Source organism: Emys orbicularis, chromosome 6, assembly GCF_028017835.1.
Source record: "Emys orbicularis isolate rEmyOrb1 chromosome 6, rEmyOrb1.hap1, whole genome shotgun sequence".
NCBI lineage: Eukaryota > Metazoa > Chordata > Testudines > Emydidae > Emys > Emys orbicularis.
The window spans coordinates 128,289,778-128,316,302 of NC_088688.1; the positions used below are offsets into that span (position 1 = coordinate 128,289,778).

Consider the following 26,525-nt stretch of genomic DNA (forward strand, 5'->3'; position numbering starts at 1 on the left):
TTTTTAAAATGTTTAAGAATTTTCATTTAAAATTAAATTAAAATGCAGAGCCCCCCCGGACCGGTGGCCAGGACCCGGGCAGTCTGAGTGCCACTGAAAATCAGCTCGCGTGCTGCCTTCGGCACGTGTGCCATAAATTGCTTACCCCTGATATAACTGTTCCTTGTTTCTCAGTGTCACTCTCCCCTGTTGAGAGCAGATAGTCTGGTTTTGCTTGCTGTGTGGCTTGAAGGGACTACTGCAGCAGGTACTTTTTAATTACAGTTAAAATGTCATTCCTGTAGGCTTTACATAGAGGTACTTCCCTCGTAACTTTATTTTGAAGCAAGGACTTGCACCTTGACTAATGTGCCCCAAACTAGCTTTTGAAGTCAGAATGCCCTTTTTACTTGCTTTTTAGCAGAACATTTTTGGAACGCTGTTCCCTGAGGCTGAACATAAAGCATTGTTCAGGTCTCTGCTTCATGAACTTTTACTTTTGTTTCTGCAGATTACAAGAAACACAACACCAATGTATAGGACTCCAGAAATGATAGACTTGTATTCAAACTTTCCAATCGGTGAAAAACAGGATATATGGGTAGGAACTTCTGTTTCTCTTTGTATGTAATGATGCCTGTTAGATATCATCAGGGCCGGCGGCGGCAGTTCGGCGGCAGGTCCTTCGCTCCTAGAGGGAGTGAGGGACCTGCCGCCCCCGAATTGCCGCAGGTGCCGCCCCTCTCCCTTGGCCGCCCCAAGCACCTGCTTGTTAAGCTGGTGCCTGGAGCCGGCCCTGGATATCATAGTTAAATAGTACCTATATTTCATCATATTTGTGATGTTTAAACAATTGCACATTCACTGCTATTGGAGTTGCATTGTTCGATATTAAAACAATACCTCAGCTGTCTGTATCTGAGACATTTCAGGCAAAATAAGCTTAATTGGTATGAAATTTAAATCTTAATTTGGGCTGACCTGAGGCATAGACCTCAGGAACTTTGTCCCAGCTCCTTCAGTGCCTTGAGTGAAGTGTCTGTGTTGCAACAACTTTGCTTCTTCTCTGGAGGTCAGGACAGGGCTCTCTTGGAGTCCATGATCACTACTACGTGATTAGACAGAGGTTGCTAAGACACACAACTCTGATTTTGCTCATTCACAAATCTTAGTTTCAAGGTAGTACAGAGTATGAAACGCAGGAACAACTTAAACATCAGTACTTCTTAACTCTTGTTTGTGTGGAAATCACGTATGTTTCTCTTGCAACTAAGTGGGATGGCAAAAGGCAGTGGGAAATGAGTAACCTGCATTGAAAGGATTGCAGTTGCATTTGAAGAGAAGTATTTAAACTCCCAGTGCACCTTCAGTTAACAGTGTCAGCGATGAGTCCTTTCGCATTCTTTTTGGTGATGTTACACATTAGTATTTTTCAGAGTATTGGATATTTTTATGAATGCACATGCTTAACTTCTAAAAACTGTACCAGTGTTGGTAAACAAGTCTGTATGACTTTTTAAACATGTATTTTAATATCAAATGCAGAATAGACACTTGAACATCAAAATTTGTGATGGCTGTTCAGGGCTGTTGGAATCTCAACTACTGTCTAAACCTTTTAAACAATACATTTTAAAAATTAACTTGAGCGTCTTGTGTTCTGCCTCTGTAGTTGTCAATCTTCATATTGAATTTTTGGAGTGAAGGGTGTGAGAGTAAACCCAGGGTAATATAGTTCTTAAACACCTTACTCGTATATCAGATTAAATCCATACAAGTTGGACCACAATTGCATCCACTTACCGAAAACAGGAAAGGTAGCGCTCCATTTATTCAGAGGACTTGGGCAATTTAAATCTTTGGTTAGGATAACCCAGGTGTTTACTGTCGTGGCTGACTCCTCCTATTTAACAGTATGGCAGCTGTTGTCACATGCCACTCTGTTCTTTAAAAGGGCCGTGTTCCAACCAGTGGGGCTCATGTAGAGCCTGCCGTTCTGCTAAGCTGCCTTGTCTCCTGTCGGATGGTCTGTGGTCAGGGAAATCAGAGTTGCATATGCAGTACAGCACAACTGCAAGGGGCATACGTGGTTTTAGTTTGTGATTCGGGTGAATGGTTGTACTTTACTTTCCCCCAGGGAGTTCAGTATCCTCCACTGCTCTATTCTAGGTGCTTTTCACCATACTGTCTAGATGAATTTGTAGTGCTGCTGCTCAGGCCATAAAAAAATGTGTAAACTTCAGTGTGGATCAAAACTGTAACTCCTGTTAACCACAAAGCTTCCTGAAATGCTTTTGCAGATCAGGAATACATTAGATATTACTCCTGTTATTCCTTTGAGCAGTTACCAGGTTCTCAAATGTGGTCAGCGTTCTCCTGGCTTTTGATTATTTTATTCATTTTTCTCTGGCTCCTTTTCCGAAGTCTAGACACCTTCTAAAATTTAAAGCACACAATTAAAAAACCCTCAGTACAGTTCTTACACTTTCCAAGTAAAAGCCTTCCTTAAACCAAACACCTTACCTCACCATATCATCATGCAAAGGCTATTCATGTCCAGCACCTTTACCTAGTGACCCCAATTTCCCTAAATTCCTGTGAGGGGGGGGGGAAATGAGCTTTGGAGCATGTTTGGATGGTTAACAAATCTGGATGAAAGAAGGAAGTGAAATGCAGAGTCAAAAGAACCCCATCGCTGCCAGTGTCCTGCCCCAGCTCCTCCAGCTGTTCTGAGAGTCCTTTAGCTCAATTCTTTTTGTCTGATCTCAGCTGTGTCTGTATTGAATGGGAGACAGGGGGTCTCCCAGCTAACCAGATCCCGGCTACCTGTTTAAAACAAGCACCTTGAAATCCACCTCAAAACTTGCGGGAGCCAGTGTGGCTCTTGGAATCTTGGTGCTGTGTGTCTGGCATGATGTGCTACTTACCAAATGGGTGACGCTGTTGTGCACAATCTTCAGCATCCCCCACGGGCGAAGCACGACACTTGGGAATTCCGTATGCTGCAATTGATCAGATTCCATCTGAGGCTTGGTCTACACTTACCCCCCAAGTCGAAGTAAGGTACGCAAATTCCGCTACGTGAATAACGTAGCTGAATTCGACATACCTTACTTCGAACTTACCGCGGTTCAGACGCGGTCCACACGCGGCAGGCAGGCTCCCCCGTCGACTCCGCGGTACTCCTCTCGCCGAGCTGGAGTACCGCAGTCAACGGCGAGCACTTCCTGGTTCGATTTATCGTGTCCAGACCAGACGCGATAAATCGAACCCGGAACTTCGATCCCCAGCCGCCGAACTAGCGCGGCAGTGTAGACCAGCCCTGAGCTGGCTTCTGCTCATGGTCAGATCACGTTTTCTGCGCTTCACGAGTCACCATGACTTAGTTGACCTGTGGATGGAAGAAGCTGGAAGATACTGTTTTTAAAGATTTTTGTACCTAAAATAAAGGTTTTATCATAAGTAATACCATAGAAATAATGGCGGCTTCTACCAATGGGCATCTTTTGAATTGAAGTTCCTTTTTTTGCTTCTATCTTCAGGCTGAGCTTAAGGGAAAATATTTTTGTCCCCTCAAATAGCAGGTCCTCCTGGGACTTGGCCTCCAAAAAAAAATTCTGTCCTGTCAGATAGTTTATCAGAGTTCTTCCATTATCACTAGTGCTTTCTCTTTGAAAAAGTCACATGGCTTTTTTTGTAGGTGAAATCTTTGGTGTTTAGTATCAGCATTAATGAAGGTTTCCACAAATTCAATGGGCTTGAGGGAGCATTCTTCCACCACCACCACCACCATGAGAGTGCACACATTCTTGGTTCATATTTGATTTTCAAGATGCCCCCTAATGTTGTGATTGCAAGGTTTTTTGTGGCTTACATTTTCCAGTTCTACATTCTATCTACGTTGTCTGTAGCCGCCAGCGTATGGAACAGTGGATCAAGACTCAGAAGACATAGACAGTGTTTCCAGCTCCGCCACTGGTCTGTTGGGTGACCTTGGAAAGTCACTTCTCCTTTCTGTGCCTCAGTTTCCCCATCTTCAAAATGGAGATGATACTGAACTCTTTTGTAAAGTGCTTTGAAATCTACTGATGACAAGCTCTGTGTAAGAGTTAGAGATTATTTTTGTCAAGGCTGTTTTCTTTGCTCGTTTTTTTATCCAACTTATTAATTTTCGCTGATGCAGTTTCACGTAGTTCTTTAATGTGACTTTATAGCACTTATTTTAGGGTAATTCCTCTGATTCTTTATTGAAACCCATTTGGCTGGTGCCTGGTGGGTCTCTAGCACTAAAACTTCAAAAAGCAGAACCTTGTTTTGATTTTTGGCTTTTTCCTGTATCACAGCTCTTTGCAGTTGAGCTAATCAGATTTCTTTCTCTGCACATCTGTTACTGAGTGCATTTGCTCTGTTAAACGTTAACTCCTTCTTACCTTTAGTTGTTGGTATGAGAACATTTCCTGATTCTTAAAAGGTGTTTGTACAAAAATAACCCGGTTAGAAAATTAAACTGTAGTAAGCCAAGGCTGGATAGCCTTCATCCAAGAATTCAGAACCAAAAACAACCTAACTGAGCTGCAAACACAAAAGTGCAACTTCATAGTCACCCTCAGACGTCTAGTATTAATCTTCATTACAATAGGGACTCAATGTCCAACAGAGAACCCATTGGGCTGGGTACAAGCACAGTGTGAGTCTCTGCATACAGTCTGAATAGTCAAGACAGACAGAACGTGAGAGCGTAACCAGAGGCATAGAGAAGTGAAGTCACTTGGCCCAAGTTATGGCATCACATTGTATCCATATGCTCATGTGGAACTGAGGGTAGGTCTACACTTACCCGGTAGTTCGGCGGCGAGCGATCGAACTTCTGGGTTCGACTTATCGCGTCTTGTCTGGACGCGATAAGTCGAACCCGGAAGTGCTCGCCGTCGACTGTGGTACTCCTGCTCGGCGAGAGGAGTACCGCGGAGTCGACGGGGGAGCCTGCCTGCCGCGTGTGGACCGAGGTAAGTTCGAACTAAGGTACTTCGAACTTCAGCTACGTTATTCACGTAGCTGAAGTTGCGTACCTTAGTTCGAATTGGGGGGTTAGTGTAGACCTCCCCTGAGGGTGATTCTGTGAATTACCCTGGGCATTTCTTCAGTACCAGACAAAGTAACAGAACTACAAAGAACTGAGTAACGTAACCTCATATTAAGCATGTTCTTTGTGATGGTGAATTGTACCATTTTTAACTTGTGAGAATTCTCAGTTAAAACTGATTGGATATAATGTAGATGGACAACGAACTTTTATAAAGGAAGAGGCTATTAAGGGAACTTGGAAACCACAGGGTGGTGAAGTGTTGCATCTTGGGTTTTAAAACCTGGTTAAGAGAGCAAGCAAGTGTAAGAATGAAAAGCTAGGTTTTCATTGTGGAAAGATGATTTATATCTTAAGATTTTAGGAGACCTTTAGTGAAACTGTTTGGTTAATATATTGGGCAAAATTTACTATGCACACAATTCAGAGACTAGTGAAAATTGTGAAGGCACCCAGAACTTAACTGGTGTAACACAAGTAGGTGTGCTAAGTAGGTGGCCATCAAAGTGACAGCTAGCTATCAAAGTAAATATCTGTAAGTTAAAGCACTTTGGAAGGAATAACTTAAATAAACCATATACATTTATGGGTTCTGAATGACTGAGACCTTACAAAGTACATTGAGGTGTCATTATGGACAGGTGAATGCTCAATGCACAGCATCCATCAGAATAACTAACAAGATATTAGCCTGCATTGAAAGAGAATAATGAATACCATTACATAGGTGTTCTACAAATCAGTGATACACGTTGGCTTTGAATGCTACAATTTGATCACTGCTTGAAAAGGAGGTAGCTGAAACTGTCCAAAGAATGGCAGCAAAAATAATCAGGAGAATGTGAAGTTTCCGTATAGAGAATAAAATAACACTGGAACTTAATGTGGTAGAACAAAATGGGATATGATTAAGGTGCTCATATAAAATAATGGCCGGTTGAGTGATACTTTTCACCCTTTCCAGAAAAAGGTGACACTAGAGTTAAAACAGCACTAAAATTATACAGAATATAAAGTAAAAACTTGTAACTTGTTGGCATAAGATAGGATTGAGACGGAAGGAGCTGAGTCGGTATTTTAGCTACTTTCTTCAGATGCTTGTCTTCTATTGATGCAAGTAGCCACCATGGCTTGGTATGTGAGATGATTGCTAGCAGGGTTAAGAAAAAAATTCCTCCGGGGGATTTTGCACAATTTTCCAGAAGCATTCTGAAAAGCTTGCTGTCCTCTGAAGCATTTGTCACAGGGCACACTTTTTCCAAGACCTCTTACTACACTAGATGGACCACCAGTTCAGCATAGGAACACCACTTCTATTTGCTTTTTTTTGTACCTAATGTTAATCGAAGTATCCAAATTTACCTGAAAACATTAAGTAAAATGTTCTCCTTGACTCATCCCATTATTCTTGGATTCTTGCAACGGTAGAACTCAATCCTGATTTTAGGCACATGTGCTATTTCCCAGGGCAAATTGTGTGGTATCTATTTTCAGTTATGGAACTGAGTCCCCCAAACTCATTGGCCTCAGTAGATGGGTGTTTTATTGAGGTTTCAATTCTCTCTTCTGGAATAAATTTGTAAACAATGTAAAGAAGTAAATGGGGCTTTGCATGGAATGCTGTTTGAATAGTGATTTACGCTTTGACAACCTACCCAATTATGTACTTAGTAACCGAATGAATTTGAATTAGGATTGCAAAGAGAGGACCAAATCCTTTAAATAGGAGTGACTTACACAGAAACTATGAATGTAGGATTCGGCCCATAAAAATAGAACTCTCTCTTTGGAGCACCTACTTTAAAAACCATTGTACTACACTTTGCTACATATATAATAAAGGTGTTGATACCTATATATTATACTATAACATAAATCGCTCAACCTGGAGAGAATTTTAAAATAAAAAAAAAATCTGAGACTGAGGAAACTAGCAGACCTTTAATCATAATGGCAAAACTGTACCACAGTCTTCATGCTGCTAGAAACGGTTAGTCTGTGTAGACTAGGCTTGTTAATCTTTAATCCTAAAGAATGAAACTTCAAGGGTTTAGTTATTTTAGAAAGAAGGGGGGGTATGCAGCTGAATCACAGTTAATAGTGTTGGGTTCCATGACTAAGCAATTTGCATTTCATATAGCAAAGTTATTTAGATTTGAGCTTGATCAGAGTTGTTCCAGTTTCTAATCAGTTTCATATCTAGAATTCAACTTTAAATGGTTTTCGGTGCCTGAATTACTGACTTTTCTGTAATGTTTGCTTTTATTTCTGTGTAGGCCTTGGGCTGTATCCTGTATTTATTGTGCTTTAGGCAACATCCATTTGAAGATGGGGCTAAGCTTCGCATAGTCAATGGGAAATACTCTATTCCTCAGAATGACACTCGATATTCTGTGTTCCATGATCTCATTCGTAAGTTTAGAATCTTGTTCATTTATTCTGATGCTTTTGTGGACCTTACTACTTTCATCATTAAAAATATGTTGGGTACAATGGGATTAATCAATCAGAATTTTCCAGTTCCATTGAAGTGGCATCGTAAACCGTATGACAATGATTAGTTTATTTTTAGCTATGTGACATCAATATGAAGAACTTTCAAACTTTTCTACATGCAGTTAAGAACTAGATTTTTGAGTGTAAACCTTTTGGTTTTTCACTGATTTTTTCAATACTTAATCTTAGGATTTTGATAAATTGGCTGGAAATATTTTGCATTTTGGTTCGGATTCCTTGAATTTGTTTAAGAAACTTTGTTTTACTAAAGTTCAAAAGACACAGTTGAACTACTACAGTTGGTTGTTAAAATTCTGATGAAATGGGGTGGGTTCTAAGTTGCCTTTAAACATTTCTTCAAGTTTGATTCTCTTGTAGTATTTTCTTTAAAAGTGTCGTCTTGATTCATCACTAAAATCCTTATTCTTAATACAGAGATGCCTGTTAAAGGCAAATGATACTTGGGTACAAGTTGACTGTTTCCCTGGTTTTTCTGCACGCTTTACTATTGATAATCATGCTGCGCTTGAATCCACTGAGTAAAGAACAGATTTATGCAATCAAAAAAGGACTGTTGTAATGTCTAAATTACCTTTTTTTAGGTTCTACTTTGAAGGTGAACCCAGAGGAGAGGTTGTCAATCACTGAACTTGTGAATCAGCTGCAGGAGATTGCGGCTGCCAGGAACGTGAATCCTAAATCTCCTATCACAGAGGTAAGGGAGTGCTACGAAGAGTATAATCCTTCTTTTCCCCACCTTCAATCAGTAGGAACTTTGAAACAGCTGTCAAAATGGTTGCAGTGAGATTTTCAAATGAGTTTAAGGGATTTAGGTGCCTAATTTCAATAGAAATTCAATGGGGTTTGGATGCATAACTCACTTACAATGGCTTCAAAATCCCAGCCTCAAAGCTCTTTCTCATCCGAATATGTTAAAAGGAAACCAATGATGGTTCTTCCTGCTTATTGTCAGACTCTTGGAAGCATCTTCCTCTCAACAGCATTCCTTCTGGAGGTAGATCTTCAGTGTCACATGTCAGATGTGACTGAAATTGACCTGAGAAGTGGTGGTTGTGAGGATGTGTGCGTAGGGGGGGGAGTTTAATATGGGACAATGAATTTAGGGAATTTAGGCCTACACAAATTCACAACAGCTTAATTAAACTGGTACAGTTAATGCAAATGCCTGTGTGGACTTTTACTTTGGTTTAAGGGTTGCTTATTTCAGTTTCTTAAACCTGTTCCTAATTGACTTGAGTGTCCTTTTGCACAGATTTAAGTAAATAGATTAACTAAATCTTACCTTCAATTGAACTGGTGCAACTCTGCAAGCAGACTAGCCTTTTGAACTGTTGTGATTTTTGCTGCTGTCTGTAAAAGAAACAAAACCTTAAACTTTGCAGAACTGAAGTAAGAGTTCACACAGACAGCTGCATTAGTTTTACTGCACTGGTTTAACCAAGGGTAGGTCTACACTAGAAGTGCTACATTGGTACAGCTGCAGTGCATGTGGTGAAGATGCTCTGTGCCAATGGGTGAGCTCTCCTGTCAGCATAAATTACTCCACCTCTGCAAGAGGTGGAAGCTATGTTGGTGGGAGAACGTCTCCTGCCGACATAGCACCAGTGTGGACAGTGCTTAGTTTCGCTGTAACTTGCATCGCTCAGGGGGTGTCTTTTTCACATCCCTGTGTGACATGAGTTAGATAGACTTAAGCTGTAGTGTTGACCTGCCACTGTTCGTTCTGTATGAATGGGATTCTGCAGTAGAGGCTACTGTTGGTCCTTAACTCTTGGTTGGCAAGCCCTTTTCTGTCTCCCAAGCTTTGGGGTTAGCTTTCCCAAGAAAAATCTTTACCAGCTACAGTTACATTCCTGTTTGCAAGTTTACACTTGGTAAGTTTATGGGTTGGATCCAAAATAATGTAGCAGCTGCATATGGGTTCAGATTTCTGGCCTTGGTAACAGTGTTTTATATGCTTCCCCCTTCCTGCCAAGGAGACTGTGTGCAGCCCAGTCTACCTGTTTGTGCTTCATCTGGTGATTCCCCTTCTTCTCTGGGAAGTGCTTGTTGTTTTCAACGTTGTGTCCTTTTTCCATCTTCAGTTTTTAAGCAGTCTCCCTTGGTGTCTTTGGCCATGTTTGCATTCATGTGGTACCCCTCTATTTCTGCCTAGGTGAATGGCTCATCCAAGCGTAATTTGGACATTAGGCATGTGTCCCCAAACATTGCAATCTAAGTGCCCTACTTCCTGGAGTTCAAATAATCCCTCATGCCAACTCTGAAACTCACTAGTATAGTGGCTGTCTAGGGTACACTTCTGTCCGTGTTCCTCCTTGAGGTGCAGCAACCTAAATGAAACATAATGTGGGCTACAGAAGCTTGTCTTGCTAGATAAAACTTGCTGCTTTTTTGTCTCCTACTTGGGGGTCACACTTTTTTCATGAGGAGTGTTTCTTGCTTTAGGGGAAGCGGGAGAGAAGGAAGCTCTGGAAGTTTCTGCACACTTGTAAAGACTTCTCTAGAAATGGGAGTAGGATTCTGCTCAAGTGACCCAATTCATGGCAGTCCCATTCGTTGCCTGTCCTTTGCTCTGGAGCAGTGATACTCGGACTGAGGCTCGGGAGCCGCAAGTGGCTCCTTATTGTATCTCCCGTACCTCTTTGCAACACATGATATTAAAACACTGAATGATTTAATTATTAACCAATCTAAGTTATTAACCAATCAAGATGCCTTTTCTATGTTATTAACCAATTGTAGAATACTTGGTCAGTCATTTTGCTGTGAGATGTATATAAAAATAGTAAATGAAACAATGAATTCACACTCCTGTGGCTCTCTTGGGTAATGTTGATCGTAATTTGGCTCCTGAACCACTGAGGTCTGAGTATCACTGCTCTGGAGTAAAGGTGCCATATCACTCTTCTAAAGCTGGGCCATCTTTCTTAGCCTTTCCTTTTTCATCTGTGTTGTAGAAGAAAGTTGAGTCTTTGTGGGTAAGTTTAGCTCTGATTTAGAAAAATTAGGGATAGGTTTGCAAGGCAGCCACCTTATTGCTAACATGTTGAGTTCATAGTATCCGTAGTTCAGCTGGGAGATTTTTCCTGCCAAGATCCTGATACTCCTTCCATTCAACCTCGAGTTTTACTACTGACTTTGAGCAGTAACAATGTACCAGAGCAGCCAGAAAAACCTGGGCTGAAAGCCGAACTAAAGAATATTGGCCCTGTTTCTCATGGTGCCTAATGCACTGAAACAAAACTAGTGAAACTTTTTTGTCCTTTCAGTAGTTGAAACAGCCATTCAGGGCTAAACACTGAGGACCGGGCAACTTAAGTTTTGTAACTGCCCTTTGCCAATGCAGTGTTTATATACAAACTTAAAAAAAAATGTCTCCTGATGGATATGATTCTTTGCAGCTCCTGGAACAAAATGGAGGCTATGGAAACAATGCTGTGCCTAGAATGTCTACCAGTTTGGTGCCACAGGGCTCCAAACCTGCAGGACAGCTCAACAATATGTACAATGCAGGTATGTACAGTGATAGGTATCTCTGCACACACCATCTGAATACTTACTAGTTGTGTTTATGGTATGTGAAAACTTCTGGGTGGGCTTGAAATTTTAAATGAACTTCCTTAGCAGAAATATTCATTTCTCCTGAGTGATACTGCTATTAAGTATCTTGCTTTATGAAAACCACGTCGGTTAAGTAAATGATTATTGTTAAGCAAGCTTATATAGTTCTTGTGAAGGACTTCACATTTGTAGATTGATTCCACCTTCTTCAGAATAGACTTCATGTTTATATATGGCAAATGTAAAAATTTACTCCCTACATTCTTCTCACAAGAAAAGAGAAACGACTGTTTGCTAAAGTGCAACAGCTGATACCAAATGACATTGTTAACCTGTGGAATAAAACACTTAGATGAAAATGACTTATCTGTACAATGAATATCAGTTTATACAAATAGTAGCAGCTAAGGAAAAGGCAGCACTTAGATTCATATAAAATTTGGAACATGCTATAAGAACATAAAAATAGATTGGTTAAGGATCAGAAATGTCATTTTTCCAAAAAACAAACTCAAATAGAAACCTCCACTTTATAAATATATTATGCTAAAAACAGATAATAGCCTACTTTGGTTGAACTTTAGTTCTTCAAAGTAACCTATTAATTGGTCTTAGTCAAAACATCCTTTTTTGTGTCCAATATGTATAATCTTGCTAACTGAAATAACAGTTTCTGTCCTGTGTGATTTCACAGCTAAATATTAAACTGTTAACTTCATGAGCATAAATGCTTCGAGGAACTGGATATATTTCACCTAAAATGAAAGACTGGAAATGTTAATAATTTTACTGCATGCAATTTTTTTCTCCTCCTTGATTTAAGTTATTTTATTCATGCCTTCTGTGCAGCTCATGAGAGAAAAGTATATATTCAAATATTAATTTACCTGAAGGGAGGAACTTTAAAATGAGGTAAATTTATACTACCAATAAAATACTTTAGTAATACTGTCCACACTTTATTCTCTGTGGGATGAATCTTCTTTCATAACAGGATTGTGTTTTCAAATGCTTGTCTGACCATCTGCTTCACGCAGGGTCAAAGAGGACTCTTTTATGTATTACACAATAATGTTAACAGGATGTAGTCCAGCAGATGATGATAAAAGGAAATGTTAGTGATCCCGGTAACAAATGTAACTTTCCGAGATAAAACCAGAAATGGCTGTAAAATGTACTACGTACAGTCAAGTAGCTTTCAGTGGCATGCTGCATATCAGGATGATGGCACTAAATAGAAAGGCAGCATGCCACAATTTAAACCAGGGATCTCAAACTCAATTTACCTTAGGGCTAGGGCCAGGGCCAGTCCTCAAACCCTCCCCGCGGGCCAATAATGTCACTGAAGATGGTGGTCAGAAAAGAAAATGTTTATATTGTATTTTTTTCATTTCGAATTTCTCAGAAATAATAAAACTGTCATACAACTTCTTCACCTGCCAGAGAGTTTTTAGTGTTTGCCAGACACCTGGCAACGCTTCAGTTCTGTCAGTTTGTTGATGTTTGGCCTCAGTGACTGAGCAGTTGAAACCTACAGGATGCAGCAAGGTGTGCGTCAGATAGCTGTGTTCAGTATTTTGACTTGTTTATATTGTGGGGGGGAAAAGGAACACTGCCTCCATGGCTGACTCTGCCCGGCAACTAATGATGCTGCCTCCATGGCTGACTCTGCCCGGCAACTAGTGATGGTATCTCTGTCCCTCTTCCGCCAGCCAATGGGAGCTGCGAGGGGCGGCATCTGCAGCAGACATTGCCGGCAGCGTGGCTGCATGTGTCTCCTCCGCGGGCCGCAGTGGGGAGGTTCTTGGGCCGCAGATGGCCTGTGCGCCGAGACTTTGAGACCCCTGATTTAAACAGTGATATGACAGAAATGCATACAGCCAGACACTTGGTGGTCTGTCTTTCCTTCATAAAGAGATGTAAAATGGTTTGTGACATGTTTTATAAATGTAATACCTGTAGACTATTCTAGTTTACCACCATAGTTGGGAACATGGAAAAATGTTGTTGTGTAGTTTGTTCTTCAGAAGTTGAAAGCTTCGTTCTGGGACTGAGCGTGACGGGAAGGCTGATCCTGTTTTTGTACATCTTAAGTTGTTGGCAGTTCAGTTTGATTTTGCCTTGTGAAGAGAAATTTGAGCACAGTTCCATTACATTGCTTGTTTTGTTTTAAATTGTAACTTTAGATTTGCTTTTTAATTCTAGGCCTGACAGTTGCAGAACTTGACCAGTCTTACGGAGGGTTCTTTGATATTCTCAAAGGTGGAACAGAACGGTTTTTCACAAACATCAAGGATACTTCTTCTAAAGTGATCCAGTCTGTGGCCAAGTAAGTAGGAAGAACATCAGTGTTGATAATTTCTAAAAGGGAAAGTCAGAAGTGTCCCATTGAAACTCCAAAACGCATCCTGCTGGTGCTGATATGAGACCAAATATGCCAGTAGGTAGTGTTCCATTTAAAATTTCATCACTATGAACTAATGTAAAAATCACTATGGTAATTATGTCTTAGGAGTTAGAATTGGAAAAGAGCATTTTAAATTAAATGAATCTTTAAGTCACTGTAGAATGGTTTCCTGCAATGTATAGCAGAATTCCCCCAAGTAGGGCACCTGGACAGACAGCCTCCTTGCTTTGCCCATTACTAATAATCAGAGCTCGTGTACTTGACTCTGTGTACACAAATTTGCAGAGGGACAATAGGGTTGAGGTCTGTTATTTCTCACCTCTATATATTATTTATTTATTTAAAACATTTAGGCTGTTAACAAGCATGTTATCTCTGGAGAGATAAATCCACAGTTTGAGAACTGCAAAACTAAGCATCTCTGATGGTATCTTCTAGACTGAGCACTGAGTCCCATTGGGTAGATAGAAAGATTAACCTAAATAATCTATACAGAAGTCCCTGGAGCCCCATAAGATTGGGTCCCTAATCCATGAACTATTGGAATTCATTTACAAAACTTTTCTTAAACATTACATGATTATATTGTCTCATACTATAGAATTAGAATTTATAATCCCTATTCCATGATGAGATATCTTTGAGCTATAATGTATCTTAATTAAAACTATCTTTAGATAGTTTTTTCCTCAAAAAGCATTTTATCAAACAAATCCGATGTAAATACAAAAATCCAATTTTTGATTTTTTTTTTTTTTTTTAAACCATTGATTTTTATCCACCCTGTTCATTTCCTGTTAGGTTTCCCACTATGCATGAGGACTGACTAGTGGGCTACTTCCACCAGAAAAAGGCATAAATATTGGTATGGCTAGAACACTTCCCCTTTCAGCACCTGGGCGAATTGATCCATGTTGAAGGTCAAATGAACACTGCTTGATCATCTAGAGCAGACAGTCAGTAAATAAATCAAGTGTTGTCTAGAGGAGTCTGTCTTAACTGGCCTTAGAAATGTGCCTTCATTGCCTTATTTACCTATAGAAAATTAGATTTCCATTTTTCTCTGTCTGTATGCCTTGTCTGTCTGAGCTATTTTGAGAGGAAGGGTGTTCTTGTGGGTGAAACACCAGCATGGAAGTCGGGCATCAGGTTTCTATTCCTGGCTGGGTCAGATCTCTACCTGGAGTGAGTCGTCTGTGCTTTATCTTTCTGTTCCTCAATCTGTACAATAGGGATAATAGGAATTTACCTCATAAGGGAGCTGTCAAGTTTCATAAAACACTTTGAGATCTTGGTTTGGGAAGTGCTACAAAAATGCAAAGTGTTTTTGTTTTGGACTTTTTTTTTTTTTTTTTTAACTGCCCCCTATTTTCAAAGTCCCCAGGAGCTCAGTGGTGGAGCAGACAGAATCTCTGAAGATTAATGGTAGCATTTATTCTATTCTCTGTCCTGCAAGAAGGCTTCACTGTGGTGATGTCTCCTTTTTTCCCCTCTTAGAGTAACCATACTGTATATAAATGACTTGTAACGGCAGTAATCTATCTTCCATGTCCTAGACAGATTTAAACCCCTTTGTAACAAATTGTTCAAATACTAACTGTAGTTTGATCTAGTTTTCTGTACCTCTCAGTGTTTTCTTGTCTGCTTACTTATTATCGCTGAACAGCTTACTACCTATGTGGCCCACCCATGTACAATACAATACGGTACCTTTCCTGCTAGTGTCTTGAAGCTCTTTCAAAAGCTACTCTTCAATTCAAATGCTGTATATACATAACATCTTCCTTTCATTTTTAGCAATGATCTATCTTCTGTAAATTCATACTGGCTACTTTTCATGGAACTAAAGTGAATCTTAAATATTCAATTTACCTACTAGATAGTCTCCAAAATAGAATTCAAATATAATTCATAAAATGGGAAACAGTTAATTACTGCTTAGGCAATAAGAACCTGTGTAGGAAAGAAGGATGGGTGCTAGTCAGAGACTTGGGAGATCTAGGCATAATTCTCTCCTCTGCCCCATACTTCCTGTGTGCTGTTATGCAAGTCGCTTAATCTCTGTGCTCCAGTTCCTTATCTGTAAAATGGGGATAATAGCCCTTCCTTACCTCATAGAGTGTTGAGGATAAATTCATTAAAGATTGAGATGCTGTGATACTGTAGTAATGAGGTCCATAGAAGTACCTAACGTAGGAAGATACTGATAAAAAGGTTTGAATAGCTGGAAGTTGATAGGCAGGTGAGTTGCTTTAGTCATGCTACCATATGTTATAACTGCACTGGTTAAGATTCATTAGCCTCCTCGTGTGTAAGTGCAAGAACTGTCTGTTTTTAAAAAAAGTCTCCATTTGAAAATCTAATCAATGTCCACAACCGCTGCCTTTCTCAGTTAAATGTATTTGGTCTTGCAGTATTTGCCTTATCCTGTAGTGCACAGCTGTCCTGCTTTAAGCAGAGCTCTTACTGATGATATTCCCAAATGGAAAAATGATCTCCATACTAGCTCATTAATAGAATAAACTACTGCTTCAGACATTTCTATTTGCATTTGAATGGATTCATTTTTTTAATATATTAACTTAGAGGTGTGTGTGTTTGTTTTTTTCAGTTATGCAAAGGGAGATTTGGATATATCGTATATCACTTCCAGAATTGCTGGTATGATAGCTTCATCTTTCTTAATCATTGTTTTTAACTGTGGTTTTGTAAAAGTTGATACCTCAAACATTGGTGTTCTGTTTTCAGTGATGTCCTTTCCAGCAGAAGGTGTAGAATCTGCCATCAAAAATAACATAGAAGATGTGCGGTTATTTTTAGACTCTAAACACCCTGGACACTATGCTGTTTACAATCTATCTCCAAGAACATACAGGTCTTCAAGATTTCATAATAGGGTGTGTATGTGTTTTTCTTGCATATTGATTTTTTCCTTTAGTAGGTCTTTCAACACAATAAATTGAGTAGACCTACCACTTCTTGTTGTATTACATGCTAAAATCTTCTACAATCCAATGTTTAGGATGCATAGTTAAAATCACAAATGAGCAATTACAAAAGTTAAAGGTCTCTTGGCAACATTACCTGTGCCATGCTTTTACCACCAGTTCAGACTTGCTAATAGGAAGGATTTGTCCACTTACTGGAATGGTGTAGCTTTGCTGAAGAAACATCTAGGCACCCAGAACCTCCCTCTAGATATAGTAAATGAGGTTCAGGAACAAATCTGTGTTCCACCTGTTTGCAGAGGCTTCCCACCCTACCGTGGGAACTACTTATGATGGCTTCACTACTGGGATTTCTCCTTTTTTCATCTCTCTCTTCCTTATTCTTGACTTCCATCTGGTCCCAGCCCCCGAATGACGCCCTTCCTCAAGTGAGCAATCTAGCCATGCCTACTCCTTGCTGCTTCCTGAAATGGTGCGTGCAGCATAGCCCAGCCTGCCTGTCTCTGTGAAACCTTCCTGTCCAGTTCTGCAGAACCTAGAAAGGGGGTGGGGTGAGGACATGACTTACTCCATAACCGGATAGAAGGTACCAGCTAAGTAGGCCGTAAAGTATCAGTGAACACTTCTTTGCTCCTTTTTTGACTCCTGTCTCTCAACCAGTCTGACTGGCTCAACGGCAAAGTTGACATACCTCAGCCCTCTAGCAGAACCATGCCCCAGTGCTGTCCCCAGATCTCCTTGTACTATACATTTCAGGCTTTGGTTTGACCTTTATACAGCTAGGAGTCCAAGCCCCTCAGGGAGATCTTTCACTCCAGAGAGGTGTTAGTATTGGATAGTCTGGAAGTCTCATCTATTCCAGGTCCCTTCTTGGACCTTAACCTGTAAGGTGGGATCTCTCCATTAACATCCCTTCTTCATCCATATAACTGCCCCCTTCTCCCCCCAAATCATCTGTCTGCCCAGCACTGTGCATTTCACTGGCCTGCTTTCCTTTGGCCTGTCCTTGCCATTTACTCCTTCCTCCAACAAGTCCTCTCCTTGCCATAGAAGGACACGAGGTAGCACCTCAGACCTAAAAGAGAATTCCCCCTGTCTCCAAATGGGAGCCTGAGGATTGGAATTAAGATGGGGAGGATGAGCTGTTTGCCTAAAGCTGCCTGGAAAGTGACTAAGCCTGAAAGATTGAGGGATCCTTAGGGTCTTAGCCTAATTGTTTCTGGGGTGCACAGTGTTAATGCCAAGATTATTGTGACCCATAATGCATCTGGAACAGAAAAATCCTGAAAGTAAGAGCTTAATCAGCGACATGCCTCCAACACTTAAACAAAAAAACAAAAAACAAAAAAAATTTAGAAAGGTCCTCCAAATGCACCACTTTTCCTAAAAAAAAAAAAAAAAAAAAAATCTGACTTTATCCAGAGTTTCCAATTCAAATCACATTTGCAGTTTACGGAGATCTCATTCCCTGGACAGAAAACTTGAGTCTACCCATAAGATATACAGTTCCTTAGCATGCATATTTGAAGTGTCTGTTGCCCAGGCAGTAACAGCCCGCGCCATCTTGGCACGGGTGAAGGCACTGTTGAAATTGGCAAATCCAAAGCCGTCAGTGACCTCCTGAAGTTTGTCAGCCCTTACTGTTCATTTAGCCGGTCAGTGACATGGTCCTTACTTGTTCCATTGTAGTCAGAAGGTAACTGGATCTGCACTTGTCAAAAGCTGTTGCTCAAACTGATCTTGATAAGGCTCCCATCAATGGCCAGAGGTATTTGAGGACCTACAAAAACAAGGTTTCCTTCACACAGCAGAAATTGATCCTGGAAAATAAGCTCTTTGTTTCATTTGAATCAGGAAGCTTTCCCTTTTCATCTTTGTTTGAACCTCATACACCTGAAGGACATGCTTCTTAATTCTCTGGACATTAGCAGGACAAAAAATTTATCCCCACAATATAATCATGCTACAAATTGGACTCATTAATTCATTGTTGTAGACACAAAAAGAAGACACTTTCTAAATTTAGAGTATCATGCTGAGTGAAAGCAGCCATGTCAGAAGCTAACAGCATTCAAGACTCCTTCAGTGTCCATAAAGGCTCCCCTTTGAGACTCATTGTGATGTTACGATCACAGAGGAACACAACATGCTTATAACTTCAATACTCTGCTTACTAGCCATTGTAAAATGGATGTTTCCTCATTGGTGGATACTCTAGGCCTGGCAGGCAGCTATTTCTCGAACTCATGCTTAAATTCTCGCTCCTATGCTCATCCACCAATACAAAACTTTCTCAGAACTTTCTTGTCTTTTGCGTTAGTTACAGTTGAAGGTAATGCTAGTTTTGAATCCTCTCCTGGCTTATTCTGACTCCCATTCTAATGTAATAGCTTTGTCCATTCTAATATAATAGTTTCTGGGTGCCCAGAACCTGCCTAAGTCAGCCGAACTCTCCGTTCTGCCAATTTTTTCTGACCCTGGCATTAAGACATCTCTTTTGGAGGATTACGTAGTGTTTGTTGGTCTGTCTATGCTTCAGTAAAAGCCCCGCAATAAAGCTGCAGTTGGGCTGGGTCAGCTGACTCAGGTTCGCGGGGCTCAGGCTGCAGTGTAGATGTTCAGGCTCAGACTGGAACCCGGGGTCCGAGACCCCACGATGTGGGTGGTCTCAGAGCCCAGACTTCAGCTCGAGCTCAAACGTGTACACTACAGTTTTACAGCCACCCCCCCGCCCCCACCACCACCTGAGCCAGCTGACCCAGCCTCTGAGATTTGGTGCAGTGGGTATTTTTATTGTAACATAGATTTACACTCTGATACTTAAACAGCCTTGTGCAGCTTGTCCCACCAGCAGCCCTTGCACCTACCAGTCTGGGCAAGAAAATGTGCTGTGATGAAGCAAAGTTCAGTCCATTCTGTGAAAGCCACATCAATCTATCCCTGAGCACGCTCAGTGGTCTAACCTAAAACTTTCTTTGTTGGGTTCAGAGGAACAATTTAAAGCATCTATTTGTATCTATTTGTTATCACAAAGCATCGTTTCATATTTTGCCCCATTTTATAATCCTGTTTTAAAATGTAGACTATTTTTTACCAGTGGCAGGTTGTTTATAATCTGTTGTAACTCAGAAATTGCTGAAAGGATTTTTCTCAATTAATTTTTTTTTATTGAGCAGAGACCAAGCACGAGAAAATTCAGCCCAAAAGGTGAATGTTTAAGAAAGTTCTGAGCTTATGTATATGAGCTAGAAGGGAGCTGTTTTGCATCATTCTCTAATAGTGACTGTTTGTTCTTCACATTGTAGCTATTTATTTGTATTTCTGTAGCACTCAGAGACAACACTCAGGATTAAGGACCTTTTGGGCTGAATATTGAGAAGAGCTTATCCAAATTGAGAGCTTATTTGAGACTGCTCCTGTTTAATTTGTTCTTGGATTTAATATTTACCTACAGAACTGCCAATTTGTTGTTGTTATAGCTTATATAAGTGTTGTAGTAGTCACTTTTATTTTCTTATCTCTTACCCCATTCCCCAACCCAGGTTTCTGAATGTGGTTGGCCAGCAAGACGTGCACCAAATCTTCAAAACCTTTACAGCATTTGCAAGAACATGCATTTATGGCTAAAGCAAGATCACAAAAAAGTTTGCATTGTACACTGCCTTGTAAGTAGTAGGTACATCTGAAATTTTTCATCTAGTCCAGCTTTAGGTGACCGCAAGGATTGCAGTATCAATCAGTTCTTGTGTATGAGTAACATTGATTTTTACCGTCTTAAGCCAATTCTGTAGCGGTCTAAATTTATTTATTTATTCTTTTTTAAGAAAAGGAGCCTGTGTGGTAAAATAGTGTAACTTTCACCAATTTGGTGGTCAATAGGTTAAGAAGAAGGAAAGTTAAATACATTCCCTTTTTACTTCCCAGCTTCCCAGTACAACATTAGTTAATGCACAGCTCTCACAAGAAAAGCTGTGATCATTAAAAATTCCGTGTGTGTTTAGGAATCCAGCTGACCTCTAAGATGGTACCTCCACCAGTGTAGTGTCTCTAAATACCATGCTAGAGGCACTGTTTCAGTACAGACTCAGGAGCGATATCTCATGAGTTAACTCCATTTCTTGCAATAGTCTATGGAGATCTCTCTTCAATGCATGTACATGGTTCAGCCCTGTTTGAGATGTGACATGATGGAAAGCTTGAGTGAGGTATGGCTACAGGCCAGACACTCCACATAGTACTGGCATAAATTCTTCTTCTTTAATAGAAATGAGCAATACCGGCCATATGCAGATCTCAGATTCTTCTTACTAGAAGTTCCTCTGTTTAGAAACCAGAAAAACAAAAGAAGTCTCTGAGCTGGTGGATTTAATTAGAAGATGCAGTGAATTTTCTAAATAACTGCATAAGCCTAAAGCGTCTTTCATTCGGAAGATGTGATCCAGGAGCTAAACAAACTCCAGAGAACTAGCTTGTGTCTAAATGATGATCATAGTTCTGTTGATATTTCCCCACAGAGGTGAAACAGCATGCAAGGAGCAGGAAAAAACAAAATTAAGGATTAACGTAAAGGATTTATAATTTTTCTTTACCCATTCAGCGAGGCCTTCGCTGAATGAACCAGTAACACTGTATTTCATAATATAAGCCCAGCTACTTTAGAAGTAAGTAATCTTTATGTGGAGACCTCAAGTAAAGCTTTTTGCCCCACATAAACTGCATTTAACAGAGGGTCTTCTGGACTTAGAGGGGCTGTGGGATCTCTAATAACACACCCAGTGGCCCTACCATTCCTTCACAATTGGTGCAGAAGCGGCCATTCTAGCCCATAGGATGAAGTAGCTGCCAGGAGGCTGCACTTCAGCATTATACCCCCTCCCTTACCTGTTTCACCTGCAGTAAAGCCTAATAACTTGGGATTTATGCAGACAAAATGATGGTCTTCGTTAATTAATAATCACGTGTAAAACTCGATGATAAAACTACAGTGATTTCATTTAAATAAGCCTTCCGGTTTAAATAGTTCACCAAATGGCTATATTTGACCTACACTGCTGAAATTCATATTTTGCTGGTGTACATAGTATTTTAAGAAGGTTGTACTCCTACTGTGAAATAATGTAGCCATAATCTGTTAACTTGCTTTGAGGCTGTTGGGGGGGGGAATCTTCAGAGTTCAGCGGTCTCAGAATTTTTTTGCATTGGATTACTCTCTTAATGATTGCTCTGATCCAAGCACTAGCTTTGTTACTATATCCTGTCACCACCCTCCCATCAAAATGTGGTGGGAGAAATTAACTGAAGTCCATGCTTTTCTTTTCCACGTCCCCTTTATATTGACATTTCTCCTGTTTCCATTCTGTAAATTATCAAGCTTCTGTATGAAGTGCAAAGTTTTGTCATCAGAGACTTGTTTACCAATTAACTATTTCTTTCTCTTATGTGGTCTTAATCGTGTTGCATTTCCTGAATGTTCTGCCCTGTCAAAATGAAAATTTTGCTCAAGAATTTTTCTTTAATGTCTCAAACTTCCCTCTGTGTTCCTCTAAATACATGAGTAATTACCAAAGATATATCGCCAGGCAGGAATTGGAGCCGATGTTGACTGCATGGCTTCGCCGGTTATTCCTGTACACTTCAAGACTTGCTGGCGCTGTAACAGAAGCCCCTTAGCTTGTCAGCAGAAGAAGTGCCTAAAATGGATCTCCCACTCAGCAGCCAGACTATGTGGTTAAAACTTTAGGGTACTGATGCTAAGAAAATGAACACTCAGAACTCCGAGATAATATAAAGCTAAAGTTAGTAACTACTCAGTAATAGCATTCAAATGAGCACTTAATTCAGTTTATTTCCTGCTTAGCTTTTGTGTTTCATCTTTAAAAACATTTAATTTTAACTATTAAAGAAATTTGCTACATTCCCACAACATTAAGGCTTTATTACTTAAACTGTGGTTCAAAAACCAGCCATTATCAACTTAAATTATGCCTAATTCATAACTTGAAATAAAGGATATGAACTTGGCTTCTTATGTAGACAGGCATGTTCTTCAGTAATTTTCTTAACATTTTTAACTAGGTTTAATAACTTTAGGTCACAATTTTTTGTAGGATGGAAGAGCAGCATCTGCTGTTGTAGTTTGCTCTTTTTTATGTTTTTGCCGTCTCTTCACTACTGCGGAGGCTGCGGTTTATATGTTCAGTATGAAACGCTGTCCACCTGGCATTTGGCCTTCTCATAAAAGGTACAGTATCAATCTCTTTTCAAAGCATTGTTGAAGCAAATCTACATATGAGCATGTACTGTAAAAAAAAAAAATTAGCACACCGATTTGTAGGACGAGGTAGTTGATTTAGGAATTAGCCTGGTAGGATGATAGAACATTTGCAAAACCAAATGAGTCATCTATGCGCTGGGTAAATTTTGAATTCTGCAAGATTTTTGAATCTGTTATTCATGTGACCCTAGTTACTGAACAAATCAACATGATGTGTGTTGGAACTACATTAAGAATGAAAGCTGAGGTTGTAAAATGCTTGAAGTGAAAACTGTCCTAAATACTTCTCTACAAAGCAAAGTATAACCTATATCCTCAAATGTGGACGAGACAAAAAGAAGAGCTTGTTCAGTGTGGACGTAAGTTCCAGCTGTCTGAACGCTCTTCAGACTTACAGAATCCAAAAGTATAACAAGTACTTACTTGAAGTCAGTTCATTGCATATTTAGTGAATAAGAGGATATATACTCCTTTAAAAAGAGTAAATGCATATCTTTTTATGCATTGTATCATCTATTTTGGCAACTAGCATAACTTGAGTTTTTCAGGTGGACTGTATTTAGGTTTTGTAAAAATACTGAAATCTAAGTAACTTCACTAGAGCATCTGCCAATAAATCTTTGCCTTTCAGAATAAAGAGATGTCTGAAAAGTGGGTGTGTGGATTAGCAAACTGCAGAGGAGCAAAATTGTACACTACAGTTTAGAAATATTTTAATTAGATACGACTTGGTTAAAATTGGCTAATTTTTTAAAAGCCCTACTACTGAAATAGTCGGTGCATTCTGACAAGGATGAATCCAAGCATGGTCTGGAGGCTAGAATGCTTGTCTGGGATTTGACAGAGCTGGGCGAAATTCCTTGCTCCACCATAGACTTCCTGTGTAACCATCAACAGCTCATTTTTCCCCCTCTGTGCTTCAGTTCCCCATCTGTACAATGGGGATATTAGCACTTCCCCACCTCACAGGGGTGTCGGGAGGAGAAATGCTTTAAAGATTGAGGCACTCAACTACTGTGTTGATGGGGGGCCATATAGGTGCCTAAGTTAGAACAGTATGGGAATTTGTGCATGGATACCGCTGTAGTAACTCTCCTTTGGCCATGGGTGAAATGTGTTAGACATACACATCTAGATTGTTTTCCCCTTTTCTCTGTTTCATTCTTTCCATGCAAGGTTGACTTTGAAATAGATAAAATCAGACTTAAGTTTCCTAATGTGCTGTTAAATATACTCCCTTGTGCTTATGAGTAATGGTGTCATGGAACATTGTGGAATCGAATATTTACAATGACAAGGTAAGTTTCAGATCATGCATTTCCAGGCTGTATTGTTTTTCTGAACAAATACCTCTTGTTTTGACAGGTATATAGAGTACATGTGTGACATGATGGCAGAAGAACCCATTATTCCTCACAGCAAGCCAATCCTTATCAAATCAATTATCATGACACCAGTTCCTCTGTTCAGCAAGCTGCGAAATGGCTGTAGGCCTTTTTGTGAAGTTTATGTTGGGGATGAAAGAGTGACCACTACCTCACAGGAATATGACAAAATGAAGTAAGTGCAGGTTCCTAAACGTAAGTCTGAACTCTTTCTGGAGCTGTTTTAATACTGAAACGTTGCTCCCTGAAGGGACTGTGCCAATGCAGTGAATACACCTCTCGTACAAACTCTGCATTGAAAGGACAGGTCTGTCCTGCCTTTGCTTGGGGGTCATTGAGGGCAGACCTGGTGATACTCTACCCAAGCTCTGTCTGGAAGGCCTAACTCCATCCACAGTCTCAGAGCAGCGGACAGTTAGTATTCAGACGCGCATTTAAACCTGTGGTATTGTGCAGGGGATAGATATAACCAGTGTTAAGGTTGTGCTTTTGGGAGAGTCTGGAACCTAGGCAGGAAAAGAATTGGTACCAGCAGCATATTATTATAATCGTCTATTTCAAATCCCAACTCTGGTGTTAAGGAGGAGCGGAGAAAGATTCCACTGACATTTGAAGGTCAGGCCTGCTTCCAGGAGTTAAAAATGGGGGATAAAAATGGGGTTGCATCTTCTAAACACACTGGATTAGGAGAGCTTCCCAGAGAAATGAAATGGAAAAGTGGTGGAAGACTACAGCTCAGAGTTGGTCTTTCAGGAACCCAGCATGTGCAGATGCATCTGTGCTACTAGCGTGATGGTCTGTCATTGTACCCCTGACAACTTTCACATGCCTGCTCAGACCTCACCCGCAGCTCTCTGCAACTATGAAATTGATCCTTTCAAGGGGCAGAGCTGCATACTGTTATAGAAGCTGGAAAAGGTGTTGCTCCTCCTTGAGAGGAGGGCATTGAGTGTGAAGCAAATTTGGGGGATAGTCTATCTAACTGAGCAATAAGCTAAGGAGAGCAGTAGGAATGGGCATTAGGAAAACATAGTGTCTCACTGCTATGATGCATACAGTAGCGTGGTAACTAGTTTTATGGTCAGCTCAATAGTGTGGTAACAGCAATCTGATTCTTTGCCACTGTGCAAGATAGGAGGCTGGTCTAGATGGGCCTCAGTCTCCTGCGGGGAGAGGGCCAATTCCTAAAAAAGATGTTACTTCTTGAATATCTAAGCCCTAGTTCCATAGTAAAAAAAAAAAAAGTTGTGGAATTTCTAAGTTGCCTAGAGGGACTTGGAGTAAGCAGACAGAACAGGTAAAAACACATTAATTTCAAAGCAGTTGTTTTTCTTGAAACTTAATGTGAGATGTGCTTTTTCTTCAGGGACTTCAAAACTGAGGATGGCAAAGCCGTAATCCCATTGGGTATAACAGTCCAAGGTGATGTTCTCATTGTGATCTATCATGCCAGGTCGACTTTAGGAGGCAGACTCCAAGCCAAGGTAATGACATACTTAATGGAACCTTTACAGGGTTTATTCTTTGCAATGCAGAACAATCCCCATGGTCTCTTTCATGATTACTGTGTTGTTTGTTAGTTGTTTGATTGTTCCCCTTCTGTGCGCTCATCTGTCTTTGAGAAAAGAGTTTGAGGTGTTCAAGTGGCTAGGAGTTCAACCTTCCCTTTCAATCCTGTCATGACGTGCAGCCTCTGGTCAGCATTCTGACAAGAAGTGTACAGTTAGTTGCTCCTTTTGCAGTATTTTCTGGTAAGCAAGCATTTCAACAACTGGTAGTTATCCCCAGTGTCTGATGCCTGGAGCTCCTGCCCCTTACTTCTCCATGCAGTTCTGCCAAAGTTCCTTATTTAGAAGTGGCAAAAAATCAGAACTTTGTGTGTTAGCCAGGAGTCTTCATCTGTTGTTTTTATTTCCCACCAAAAGGAAGGTTGATTACTTTTTTCTGTCTAAAAGTCAAACTGCAGTATGATACAGGCTCTCTAATCACATCAATTGCCAAGAGTAAATCACTAAAACAGAATCTTAAACCGCTACCTTCTTGCCTGTCTGATTACAGTTGTGTAAAATGTTTGTTTGGAATGCTGCTAAAAACAGAATTATGTTTTCTGACTTATTCTGTGATACAGGATCAGATTGAACTTGTATGGACGATCTGAACTCTCACTGAAACAGAGACCACCATCCTTCCCAGTTCTGGGGAGATTGAATTTTAGATATAAAATGTCACTGTTTGATTCTTCAGGATTCAGAGCACGTAGTAAGTGATTAACTCTAGCTAGAATTGACACTCCTTTTCTGAAGATGAAATGAGGCCACTTGGACTATGATTTTCACAGTGTGTGCACCTAAAATTACTATCCAAAGCGCAC

General features: G+C 40.3%; 1 protein-coding gene across 1 annotated transcript in view; it reads left to right on the top strand.

The window, feature by feature from the left end:
* GAK (cyclin G associated kinase) overlaps positions 1–26,525 on the top strand; it is a 116,258-nt gene that overhangs the window by 37,032 nt on the left and 52,701 nt on the right. Inside the window, exons 7-17 of the mRNA XM_065407060.1 lie at positions 491–580; positions 7,339–7,474; positions 8,161–8,273; positions 10,981–11,092; positions 13,346–13,469; positions 16,159–16,208; positions 16,296–16,444; positions 20,038–20,160; positions 22,603–22,736; positions 24,135–24,329; positions 25,521–25,638. Coding sequence (XP_065263132.1) covers positions 491–580; positions 7,339–7,474; positions 8,161–8,273; positions 10,981–11,092; positions 13,346–13,469; positions 16,159–16,208; positions 16,296–16,444; positions 20,038–20,160; positions 22,603–22,736; positions 24,135–24,329; positions 25,521–25,638 — 1,344 coding nt within the window. The remainder of the gene's footprint in view (positions 1–490; positions 581–7,338; positions 7,475–8,160; positions 8,274–10,980; positions 11,093–13,345; positions 13,470–16,158; positions 16,209–16,295; positions 16,445–20,037; positions 20,161–22,602; positions 22,737–24,134; positions 24,330–25,520; positions 25,639–26,525) is intronic.